Source organism: Pundamilia nyererei, unplaced genomic scaffold, assembly GCF_000239375.1.
Source record: "Pundamilia nyererei isolate P.nyererei 1_Seehausen unplaced genomic scaffold, PunNye1.0 scaffold00015, whole genome shotgun sequence".
Classification (NCBI taxonomy): Eukaryota; Metazoa; Chordata; class Actinopteri; order Cichliformes; family Cichlidae; genus Pundamilia; species Pundamilia nyererei.
The window spans coordinates 439,102-450,998 of record NW_005187416.1 but is presented as its reverse complement, the minus strand read 5'-3'; the positions used below and the strand labels follow the sequence as shown (position 1 = coordinate 450,998).

Sequence of the window (11,897 nt, the reverse complement as noted above, 5' to 3'; positions counted from 1 at the left end):
CCCAAGCTAGGCGAGTGGCTCCAGCAGATCCCGGGAATAACATCGGAGATCTCTGTCCAGAAGAGCGCAGTCCTGGGAACAGCTAAGATACTGCGCAGAACCCTCAAGCTCCCAGGCCTCTGGTAGAGGACCCGAGCTTGAAGGATAAACCGCCCGCAGGGGCGTGCTGGGTGTTTTTTTTATATATGAGAAAAGAATAAATTTTAGCAGCATATTTGTAAGAAATTTACAACTAACTTTTTTTTTTTTTTAGGATTTAAAGGAAGGATTTGTTTCCACTCACTTCACATACACAAAAAAAACATAGAATAAATTTAGCCTTATCAGCTAATAGCATCCAGGGAATACTAAATTCTCTCTCAGAAGAGTTCATTGCAGCTGCAGCTTTTATGTTGTCTCCATCCCGCTGTTCTTGTGGTATTTCTGCACTGCAGTTCACATGGCTCACCTGTCAGTCAGTCGTCACATTTTTTTTTCTTTTTTTTAACTCTTGCTTTCTCAGTTTATAGTTCCCACTTTACCTTCTACTCATTTGTCCCATTTGCGCTAGCAAAACAACAAATACAGACTGATCCTTTAGCCCTGTGTTATATAAAACTACCTGCTTTATAAGTGAGAATAATTTCTTTCTCTTCTTCTTTATAGAGCCTTGATAGAAATGTGGTGGTGCGCAGTCATGCGCGGGTGTCCTCTCTCACCTTGAAAAATGTCCAGTTCACATATGCTGGTCAGTACCTCTGCACCGCCAGCAACTCCATCGGCCAGGACGCCCGGCACATGTACCTGGAAGTCCGCTGTAAGTCGCAAAACTCTGCCTGGCCGCACGCTCCAGTGGTTTATCTTTGCTGTCAACACAGATAACCATAAGTTTGCACTGGTATATGTACAAATATGAAACTGATAAGAGCTGCTGTTGCTGCTGACATCTGCTTAATAAAATGTCATCGTTTTAACGTTTCATTTTAGTCTGTTGGAAACGGGGTAGGAGTAGTGTCTAAAAGAATTCTTTTATGGAAACTCTGTTGCTACATTTATCTTTTATAAGTTGTTTCATCAGCCAAAAAACAGTCTTCAAAGAGCATGTTAAAAGTGTTAGTTACTATTGTTAAATTACGAAAATCTGTTAACCGTGATACAATATACTGATTTATCAGGCAGTGAAGGTCAGTTTGTTCCTGCAGTAATTCATTTCTTTCCATATATGGAGCCCAGATGTTTTTTTCGACTTCTATCTGTGCTCAGGCACTGGATCTTTTTTTTTCTCTGTCTCCAAAAATGGTTTCTGACAGCACCTAGAGAACTTTCTCGGGTTTTGTTCTTTAGCTGATGGTTTTAGCTGTAGGCAAGGAAATCTATAGCACTAGCAATTTAACAGTAAGAGCAAGAGAGCATGTCTCTCCAGTCAAGAATAACTTGATACTCATGACATCGATTTAAACCACTGCTGCCTTGTGGCTGCCTTGCATGTGGAAATCTTTTTCTCATCTTCCACAGATATTTCCCTTCATATGCATGTTTAATGCTTATTCAAAAAGGTGTCTCTAGATGGAAGGTCTCAGTGTGACACCAAAACCTTGAGCTGGTTTCACAAAGAGAGGATAGAAAAGCATTTAGACATTAAAGAGGCAATGTGTACTGTCAGGTGTAGCAAACATTAGATAAACTGTGCTTGGTTTGTCTAACATTACTTCATTATTATTTAATTTATACCAAGCTGTTGACAGTATCAATTTTCAATTCAATTCAGTTTTATTTATACAGCGGCAAATCACAACACCAGTCGCCTCAAGGCACTTTATTTTGTAAGGTAGACCCTACAATAATACATACAGAAAAAAACCCAACAATCATATGACCCCCTATGAGCAAGCACTTTGGCGACAGTGGGAAGGAAAAACTCCCTTTTGCAGGAAGGAACCTCCAACAGAACCAGGCTCAGGGAGGGGCGGGGCCATCTGCTGCGACCGGTTGGGGTGAAAGAAGGAAGACAGGATAAAAGACATGCTGTGGAAGAGAGCCAGAGATTAATAACAAGTATGATTCAATGCGGAGAGGTCTGTTAGCACATAGTGAGTGAGAAAGGTGACCAATGTTATCGCAGATAGTAGCAAGATCAGTTAAAGTCCTTAAGGGTGAGGGTATCATCTTCAAGCCCATTCTCAAATTAGCTGATGCATTAAAAATGACTTAACAGCACAAAAGAAACAAAAGCAAACTTCCATATGTCTAAATTTAAAATAACATTCTTATAACATTGTGTCGTAAGTGTTTTTAAATGTACTACAGCAGTTACAGGTAATTAAGAACAACTCTTCAGGAAATCAGGTATCAACCCTGCTTTTGGATCCTAGTTCTTACTGATGTCTTTTTAATATCTATCTTCTTTTATTTGATATGAAGAAGCCTCTAAAAACAATCTATGGTCATTGTCAGCCTCTCTGGCTTTCCAGTAGCACTACTCATGTGCAGTGTCCCTTTAAGCTCAGTTTTTAAAACCTTACAATGTAGCTACAGCCCATTGGCTCACAGTTTGCCACACACGAAGAATCAGTCAGAGGCCAACTAAGATTTCAGTTCAGAATCATCCAGAGCGCACAGCAGCATATCAATGACTAACCTCGTGTTGTGGATGGATCATCTCAGATGTTCTCTTGACTGAAGTTTGGTCATTTTTCAGCATCTTCCTTCTGTCATATGGTTGCATTTGTCTCAGCCCATCAGGGACAGTCACATTACCTTTGATGGAGAGTTAACATTCATCATCCATCTTGGCATGGTACCAGTCAAAAGGTACACTCAGGGGTACACAGCAGATTTTAAACTTCCCTTTATTTTTGAACAACAGTATTTGAATATACTCCATAGTGTAGCTGACGTTGTTTCACGTAGGACTAAAAATAAGTTAGATAAAACTGTTTCTGGATCTTAATCGTGGGCATTTTTCACATCTGTCTTTGCAGGACTGGACATGTTCTTTGAAGCTTGCAAGAAATGCTGTAAAGCCTAAATTGTACTTTCTGCAGCTGGTCAACCGTGAGAGTCTGTGACACTCCAAGTAAGGGTCAACAGTGCGAGACTGTTGGCCCCTTTGATCTTTAGGGCGGTGTACCAAGAGAATTACAATTTCAACAAGTTTGATTTTTTTATATAGACACTACAAAGCTCCAGTGTGCTACAGCAGCGGTCCGGTTTATGCCCGACAATATTTTTCACGGACCAGCCTTTAATGTGTCGCGGATAAATACAACAAAATAAAACTAGTACCGGTACCGAAAAAAAGAAGATTTATTCATAACACACTTGAAAAGACCCAGGAAAACAGAGTTAACGATCAAAACGATAACAAAATAACGCTGATAAAAACCCTGAAAACCACACATTTCACATCTGAGCCTCAACTCTCGCGGCCCGGTACCAAACGACTCACGGACCGGTACCGTTCCGAGGCCCGGGGGTTGGGGACCGCTGTGCTACAGCACCAAGAAAAAACAAAATGACCCTAATAGTACAGTGTATGTACCCTGGTGATGGTTTAATGCTCCATCAGCACCAAACTATAAACTAGTGCTTTGATGTGTATAAAATTATACTTGATCTCATTTTGACGCCTATCAAATGTTACTTAATTAACAAACAAAAAGATATATAGAGAGAGAGAGAGTGTGAGAGGGAAATAAGGCCAATGGATGCTTAATTGGATTAATATGCCCCTGTGCTCAGTGCGCTTGTAATTTGCTTAGAGATATAATCACAATTCAGCATTGATAGAGATGTTTAAGGGCTTGCTAGAGTAATCATCAAATTATCAGGTAGCTGATTTACTGTTGCCAAGCAATTATCGATAAGAAAAGGTGCTTTGTCGTGGGCACAGCTCTCACTCACTGTCCCCTCTATCGCCGCTCACCCACTCACACAATGGAGACGTTATCGAAGCATGGAAGTTCCTATCTGCCTCACAGCATGATCCCATTAGCTAGGCTGAGCATGTCTAGGTTTGTTCCTGAAGGACTGATAGGAAAGTGTTAATGTCCTTTCTGTTTGACTTCCATTTTGTCAGAGGTTGAAGTTTGTTTAACATGAATGTCTAATGAAAACACTATTTGAGCTCCAAGCAGGTCACCTGTTACATACTCTTTCTGATTCTCCTAGTCCTGCTGGATGGAGAATTAGAAATTGTAACTCTAGATTTTGCTTTTTATTACAGACTTATGCATGGCTTTTTTCCCCTGCGGTTGTTAACAGCTGAATATCAGCAAGCATGATGAATTTTAGTATTGAGGCTGCACAGAGCCATTGTTAGGTGCCTGTAGTTCTATTGAAGAATAACCCCTGCAATAGCCAATTATTCATTCAAGTTAGGATGTCCTGATAGCCAAAGACAAGCTAATTCACCTACTTGGTGTATGGGCATAAGACAGCATTTCTTTCTGCGATACTGATATTGATTACATATTGTATGAAACTGACAGATCAATGAGAGAAAGAAAAACTAATTCATACTACAGATTAATTCCCCAAAGAAGCTGAACAGGAAACACTTTGAATGTAAAACAGTTCAGGGGTTTTTGGTTGGGAGTTTTATGGAGTATTATTTCAGTGTTCCACTAAAAAAGACTAAATTCCTTCTAATAGTAATGCAGTCTTTGTATTATGTGTAGTAAGTATCGCTGTTGCTGCCACTTTTGTATGAATGTACTAGTCATGCAAATGTGACGCTGTCATCTTTTTTGTATAACTATTGCATTTGTATGCACTTTGTTATATGATATCATTATGGGCACTGTGCAGTCTATTTAATATACATGAGCTCTATGCAGCCTACTTGATATGTATGAACCCTATGTGGCAGATGCATTCCTCCTATGTTCACCTATACCAGGCTAGCAGCCTGCAGAAATCAAACAGGCAAGTCGCAGGCCCTATAGAGTCAATGAGACCAAAAGCAGCACTGACAGAAAGAGTGAGAATCTAATCAGAGCTGCAGGAGATGGAACATCTATTGACTCAGCCTTGTCCATCAATCCCAGCCGCAGCATGCTGCAGACTTTTAAAGGATCTAGGGTCAGAAGTAAAGCCCTGGCAGTGTCAGGGGCCACTGCATTTTACGGCGCTCGTGAAGCAAAGCATACTTCACTGAATTTAAAATCAATGCTCAGTGATTTGAGCAGGAGATTTTAAAAGGAAACAATAAAGGGAAGAATTAATTAACTTTACCGTCCGTTACCTTTACTCTTGTCTGTTTTCCTGTCAAAAATTGGGGTGCAGTGTAACAGGTTTGGCTATATGGTATCAACTCATTTCATGTAGGAAGTGAAAATAGCTTGGTCAAACTGTTGCTTGGTTTCAGTCGTTTATTTGATTTTTGCTGCCTAATCCATAAGTATGCTACAGGCACATATAAGATTAAAGAAATCAAAGAAAAATAATCTGGTCATCAAACCCCGAGCAGTGCTATTTCTTTAAACTAAGTGGTTGTGCTAATTTATAATTATTAGTTATAATGGGTTTTTTTATTTGTAACACATTCATAAACTCTCTGAAGCATTTTCATGTCTTATAAAACCAGCACAAGTTGGCTGTAAAACATAAATGCATACCATAAAAGGCATTAAATTTATAGATCACAAGTAAAGCATTAGAATTCATTTAGCATCTGTTTACCATTCTGTAAAACTGTAGCTTTTGTCACCATTGCCACGAGTGCTTTCTTTTCCGTAGTGAGTGTGTTTTACATGTCTTTTTTCTGCTGCCATGAATTCTAAATCGAGTATTTTTACTGGTAGCCTTGATTAAAGCTGCTAGAAATGTGGAGAAGAGCTTCAAGGATGAAAGGAAATACTGCCATTCGTGACAAGATATAATGGCCATATCCAACTGACTGATACCGTTCTGTCCTTTAGACTTTTCAACAGAGCTTGGAGTTTTTATTATACCGCACATACTTAAAAATCAGTGCTGCTTTTTACAAGCAGATTCCTGTTGGATTCAATTTAGACTGTTTTAAAAGTGAACGTTTTACTCACATACAGCTGATTATATGCAGTATTTACATCTTGGCTGTTTCATCTTGCAGATATTTTGGGTCATTATTGTGCTGTTTGATGAATCCTACATCACCCAGCATGTCTTCTTTTGTTACGTCTGTTTTTCTCCCCATTGAGTATCCAGTACTACTTTCTGCACTACCTAATAATGCATCACATGTGTAGTAAAGGAGTTTGTTCCACGGGTTTGTCAGTTATCTGCATAAATTTGGCCAACCATAAGAGTTGTTTTCTTTAACTTGTCAGATTCTGTTTATTTCCACTGAGTAATTTCAGTAAACCTTTGACAATCTGCTTATCTGTTTCAAGCATCCTCACTCCCCTGTCTATTCCTTCAGATACTCCAAAGATCCTGGGTTCGGTGACAGTATATACATGGGAGGGAAACCCGGCCAACATCAGCTGTGAGGTGGAGGCTCATCCCGGAGCCTCGGTGGTTTGGTTCAGAGACGGCTTCCAGCTGCCCACTGCCAACAGCACTAATATGAAGATCTATAACACACCATCCGTCAGCTACCTTGAGGTGTGCTGCATCTGTCTTCTTAATGCTGATTTCTACTGACATAAAGAGGCACAAAACACACAAACATGCTCTGTATATTTGACATATTTTGGCAGATTACTTAGAACGCAGCTCCGTTTTTTTTATTGTTTTTGAGAAGTATCCAAAAACGCACACACAAAAAAACAGAGTCGTAGCTCAGAAAAGGCTTCTGTTTGTTACACAAGAATGAATTGTGGCTAATATAAGCCACTGTTTCAGTGAGATTAACGTGAAAGATTGCATTAAAAGCTAACAAGTAGTTCCAGACCAACTTTAAATGGACTATAATTATAGGCCTAGTGTTGAGCACACTCAACTGCTAGACACTGTGTTAATGAACCAATGGGTAATGATTAAAATCAAGAAATCTGTGCATCTGCATACCAACCAGGCTCCAGATCTAACACAAATGCTAAATAGCAGAAAAGCATTAAGTGAGACTACACCCTAATGATCTACACTGTGTTTAAGTTCGTCATGCATATAGTCAGAGTCTTTTTTTCTTTCTTTTTTTTTGTGTTCACATCCAAAAACTTGAGACATAACCTGATATTTCTTGGTGTTTTTGTCTCTTTTTGTCTTTCAGATTACCCCTGATTCTCAAAACGACTTTGGCAGTTACAACTGCACAGCGACCAATGTGATGGGTTCTGAATCCAAGGAATTCCTTCTTATCCAAGCAGGTTTGTTAACCAGAAATTACTCCCATTTATGTGACATTTTTAGTGTCTTGGGGAAACAAAAGAAACACTCTAAATAATGAAATGACGAGACTTCACATTTCCAGGCTGGCCAGTGTCTTTTATGCAGAAGTGAAATAACAACTTCACAAACCACTGCCATGGACTGAATTTTAGAGTCATATTCCCAATATGGATCAATGCTTTGACAACTCACCAGTAAAACCAAGAGAAAGGTCAATCAGTTTATCAGTAAAATGTAAAAGTAATTTCTGAATGCAATCAGAAGCTATTTTAGGAAGCAAAGGTATAAAAAAATCTCCATCAGAAGTTCTAGCAGAGCAGGAACAAATGGAACCACTGCTGTATGCAAGACAAGTGGTAATGAATGAGAAGTATGAATGAAAGATTTAGAATTTATGATGAACTAATTTATCTGCTTTGTCTGTATTTAGAGCAACAGTGCGCAGATCTGAAGCATCTACTTGTGAAAGTGTAGTCAGGATGGTGTGAATTGACTTCAGATGATTAAAAGACTTCTAGCAAAGATATGCGTGTATTGCCTGGATACAAATGAAAAGTGGCATTGTGTTTGTGTATGAGGAAGCACAAAGGCATCCTGCAGTATAAATAGGGAAGAAAAACAAACCAGGACTTGGAGACACTCAGAGCACAGGCTAGACAGGCAATGGAAGAAAATTGAAATCACAGCGGAACTGCCCTTTAAGTCTTATTTTCTCGCGTTAGCTTCATTTGGTATGCAAATTGCTTTGGACCCATTAGAAGTAGAAGGTCGCTCAGGACCTTGTCTAAATGCAGGGTGGTCAAATTAATTATGGTAACACCCTGTGCTGACATTGTGTAATATCCTGTAGGCTTTTTGAGGTATTTTTTGTAATTTGCTGCATAACTCGTCTGTATGCCTAAAGTGACTGCTTCCAAACAGAGTTATCCTAAAAAGAACCCTGTAAATAAGTCTCCACACCTTTTCTCTGCAATTATGTCCGTGAGAACATTTTTGCATGTAATGTGAGGCAAAGAGCTCGACCAAACGAAGCTATTTGAGCCACGGTACTCAGTCCAGAAAAGGCATCATTAAAGAAATCATTGGGTAAGCAGATCCAGGACGCGCGCAGACATATGCAGATGAGCTTATAATTAGTTTAATCCCTCTTGACAGTGACATAGTCATCCCAGTTTGCTTTTTTTAAATTATCAGCAGATTGATATCAAAGAAGATTAACGTGCTTCAGCCTCGCTAGTGAACCTGTTTCATTGCAATGTTCATTACACCAAACAAATGAATTAATAATAACGTGGAATAATTGTTTAAACACATATCTTAATCATGATTTTAGTATGTGGCGGCGGTGGTATTGCTGGTAAAAAAGGTATTACAATGTCAGCAAAGTCAAAAGACTTCATCCCCCTGGATCTGTGTGGGTTTATTTCCAGTAAGGCGATACTCTGTGCATTGACCTGATCATTTTTCTGTATCTAGATGTTTTACCTTGACATGAACATGCAACAAAAAGGCTAGAATAAAAGAAACTGTCACTTTTTAACCAGTGATTTACATGGGACACAAATAATAGACCAGTGTACCACAGAACTAATATACTGATTAGCATCGTAAAGGCTTCCTACTGAAAGATTAAAAACAGAATGACATCGTCCACAGAGGAAAGTTTCATTTTGTTATTAAATCAATCCCAGGGATGAGCTGAAGTTGTACTGTCCCTGCAAACTTTCAGTACCGGGCACACAGTTAGCACGGCTGCAACTTGGTGTCATAATTGTTAATTAATGAATGTGAAGCATTTTCTCTTAAGTTTGATAAAAAAGCCTCGCAAATGAAAACAGTTAATGCTGATGATGTCAGTGAGGACCTTTGTCATAGTACTCACAGAGGTGGGTGTGATTGTTATCTCAAGTGAGGACTGAAATTGCACTGTGGTAAATACCATCCTATTTTTAGCCACAACGTGAGCACTTTTCCAGCATGGTAACATTTTTGTAGTAAGCTGAAATGAGTTTCATGAAAAGAGGGAGAGAGAGAGGATAGAGATGCAAATACAGCCAGAAATATAAAGCCGCTATGATAAGAGCTGCTGCTGCTGCTAGATTTCAAATTAGTCGATTGAAGAAGAGTTTATGAAGCTCTGAAACCTATTTTAAATTAATCAAACCGATTCCTAAAATTAAATATTAGTCCTTTTTTTGTTGTTTTTCTTTTTCCCCACACTGCAGCAGAGCAAAGAACATAGTGTGCACAATGGAAGCTAAAAGCAGTTTATGAAAAGCTGTCATTTTTTTGGCTTTTTAAAAAGCTTTTGAAAACTGAAAAAAGTATTAAGACATTATTTTCCCTGCTTGCCGTTGCAGAGGTGCCGTCATCGCCTGTAATTCAACAAGTGGAGCCTTTCTCAAGCACAGCAGTGGTAAAGTTTGAGGAGCCTGATTCAATGGGTGGAGTGCCAATTATCAAGTATAGAGTGGAATGGCGTTTGCCTGGCCAGGACTGGACTGGCAAGGAGGAAGATGTTGAGGATGGTGAGTCGGTCATAACGCAAACTAAATTTGCTGGATTATCCCTCCTTGTGTATAACAAGCACATGTAGAAGTGGTAGCCTTTACAAAAAATGCCATTATGGAAGTTTAGGGCTCGTATAGCCTCATTTAGCCATTAGCAGGAGATTGAAAATGACTGCTGGGACAAAGATTTTTCTGTATGATTTAGGTTTGCTATGATTCCTGAGTAGTCATCTCTTCCATACATTTCCCCTTAGAGCCCTGAAAAACATACTTTCAGTGAAGCGCAGTGGATGGAAGGGTTGTTATTTACCACTTTCCGTGTCGGCATCAGCTGCATCATCCACACCTTAGTACCACTTAGGCCACTTTAATTCTTAGCATCCAACTGATGCATCATACTTTAAGAGGCATCCTGAAGGGGAGGACTCTAGAGTCCATCTTTGTCAGCAAATCTATGGAATTATTCATTTCTGCCGTTAGGTAAAAAAAGGCTCAAGGCTTGAGATTTTCTTGTTAATCATAATATTTAAACATTAAATTCCAGGGTAATCCACTGTAAAGTTTGCGGTGCAAAGAGAAACGCAGCACAGCGTTTCAGCTCCGCGACTGTTATGTGTTTATGTCTAGTTCCTACATGCCGAAAACAGTTCTGCGACAACATTTAATCCAAACATGACAGTAGCTGATGTCAAGAAGAGATGTGGAACACAGTATAGCCTAAATGACAGTCAGCTCCGACACTGACAGGCCCTAGATAATATCCCCGTCCCGCTGAGGGTTTGTGGCTCCTGCAAATCTGGATGGTTTTCGTCCTGTCTGCCACATGGGATGTATCAGTCAGTGGCTGACAGGCTGTGCTGTCAGCTCAAGGCCCATGAGCCGCCTGACATGTGAGCGTGTACACAAAACGAAATGCATGGACCCACACGCAAACAGTCAGTGTTGTCAGAAATATTTCATACAGCTAGTTAAACCACTCTGTGTCTAATAAATCTGAGCGATTTTGAAACACACATGCTGTGAAAGGACCTTGCAAAACACATCGTATTTCCTAAGATACTTGTAATATCATTTTTTAAAGGTCTAGCTACTGAAGCTACAATATGCCATGAAGGGAGGCAGTATATTGTTACTGATACTGAATTATCAAGTGGCTGAACTGTGTCAATAAAAAGGCTTTTGTGTCTGTCACAGTACTGTGACCCAGAGCTGCCATCACATGTTTAAAAGCAGTACTGCCAGATATAGATACCACACCCATATCACCGTGGGTCCATGCTATATAGGTACTGATGCTGCTGTGTGCACACACATAAAACAGCCTTACTTCTGCACTGTGTAAATATTTCTGCATGTACTAACAGATCATATGTAGCTTCATGCATTGTGTATCCATATAGTCTGTAGTAATTTCTGTGTAAATATAAAATACTCACATTTGCTTTCCCTTAATGCATAAAGTATACAGTGCAGAGTAGATCTTAATGGTAATCTACCTCAGTGCTTGACTGGTATTTCTCACTGATGTGTTTTTGATGGCAGTGGTTTTGGGGCCATGGAGCATTCAGTTCTATACATGAAAATACTCTTTTTCTTTTAGTGTTTTTGTCTTTAGTTTGGGATTTATTGAAGATATACGAGCTGGCACTATTGATAGGCTGATGTTACTGTGAATTCAAATAAGCATTAATTAAAAACACATCATTTTAGGACCTATTTCTAAAATCAGTGAGCATATCAAGTAATATTTCACATTATTTACCTACCTTTTGACTGAAAATTATTAATACTAATCGGTACCTGGATATTATACATTTTTATAATTAAATCTAATCACAAATCCTTAATACTAATAATCATTTTCTCAGATACCCAGTATCTGGATGTCCTTTTATATGTTTTTAACCAAATATTGAATTTTAGTCCTTACTGTTTATGGAAATAACAGTAAATTTTTCACATTGTACACGTAATTACAATATTAGTGCTGCAGTAATGTTGAAAGACACTGACTAAGATGCACCGAATTTAATAACGTTTTATTTGTGGAGAAAACCTTTTACATAAGCAGAGGCAACCAACATGCCCCCCCCC

The 11,897-nt window shown here is 39.1% G+C and overlaps 1 protein-coding gene across 12 annotated transcripts in view; it reads left to right on the top strand.

Moving 5' to 3' along the window:
* ncam1a (neural cell adhesion molecule 1a) overlaps positions 1 to 11,897 on the top strand; it is a 249,772-nt gene that overhangs the window by 196,860 nt on the left and 41,015 nt on the right. For all 12 annotated transcript variants that reach the window (XM_005725345.1, XM_005725341.1, XM_013908873.1 and 9 more), the window contains 4 exons: positions 646 to 796; positions 6,383 to 6,567; positions 7,175 to 7,271; positions 9,654 to 9,821. In XM_005725345.1, the coding sequence (XP_005725402.1) occupies positions 646 to 796; positions 6,383 to 6,567; positions 7,175 to 7,271; positions 9,654 to 9,821 (601 nt within the window). The remainder of the gene's footprint in view (positions 1 to 645; positions 797 to 6,382; positions 6,568 to 7,174; positions 7,272 to 9,653; positions 9,822 to 11,897) is intronic.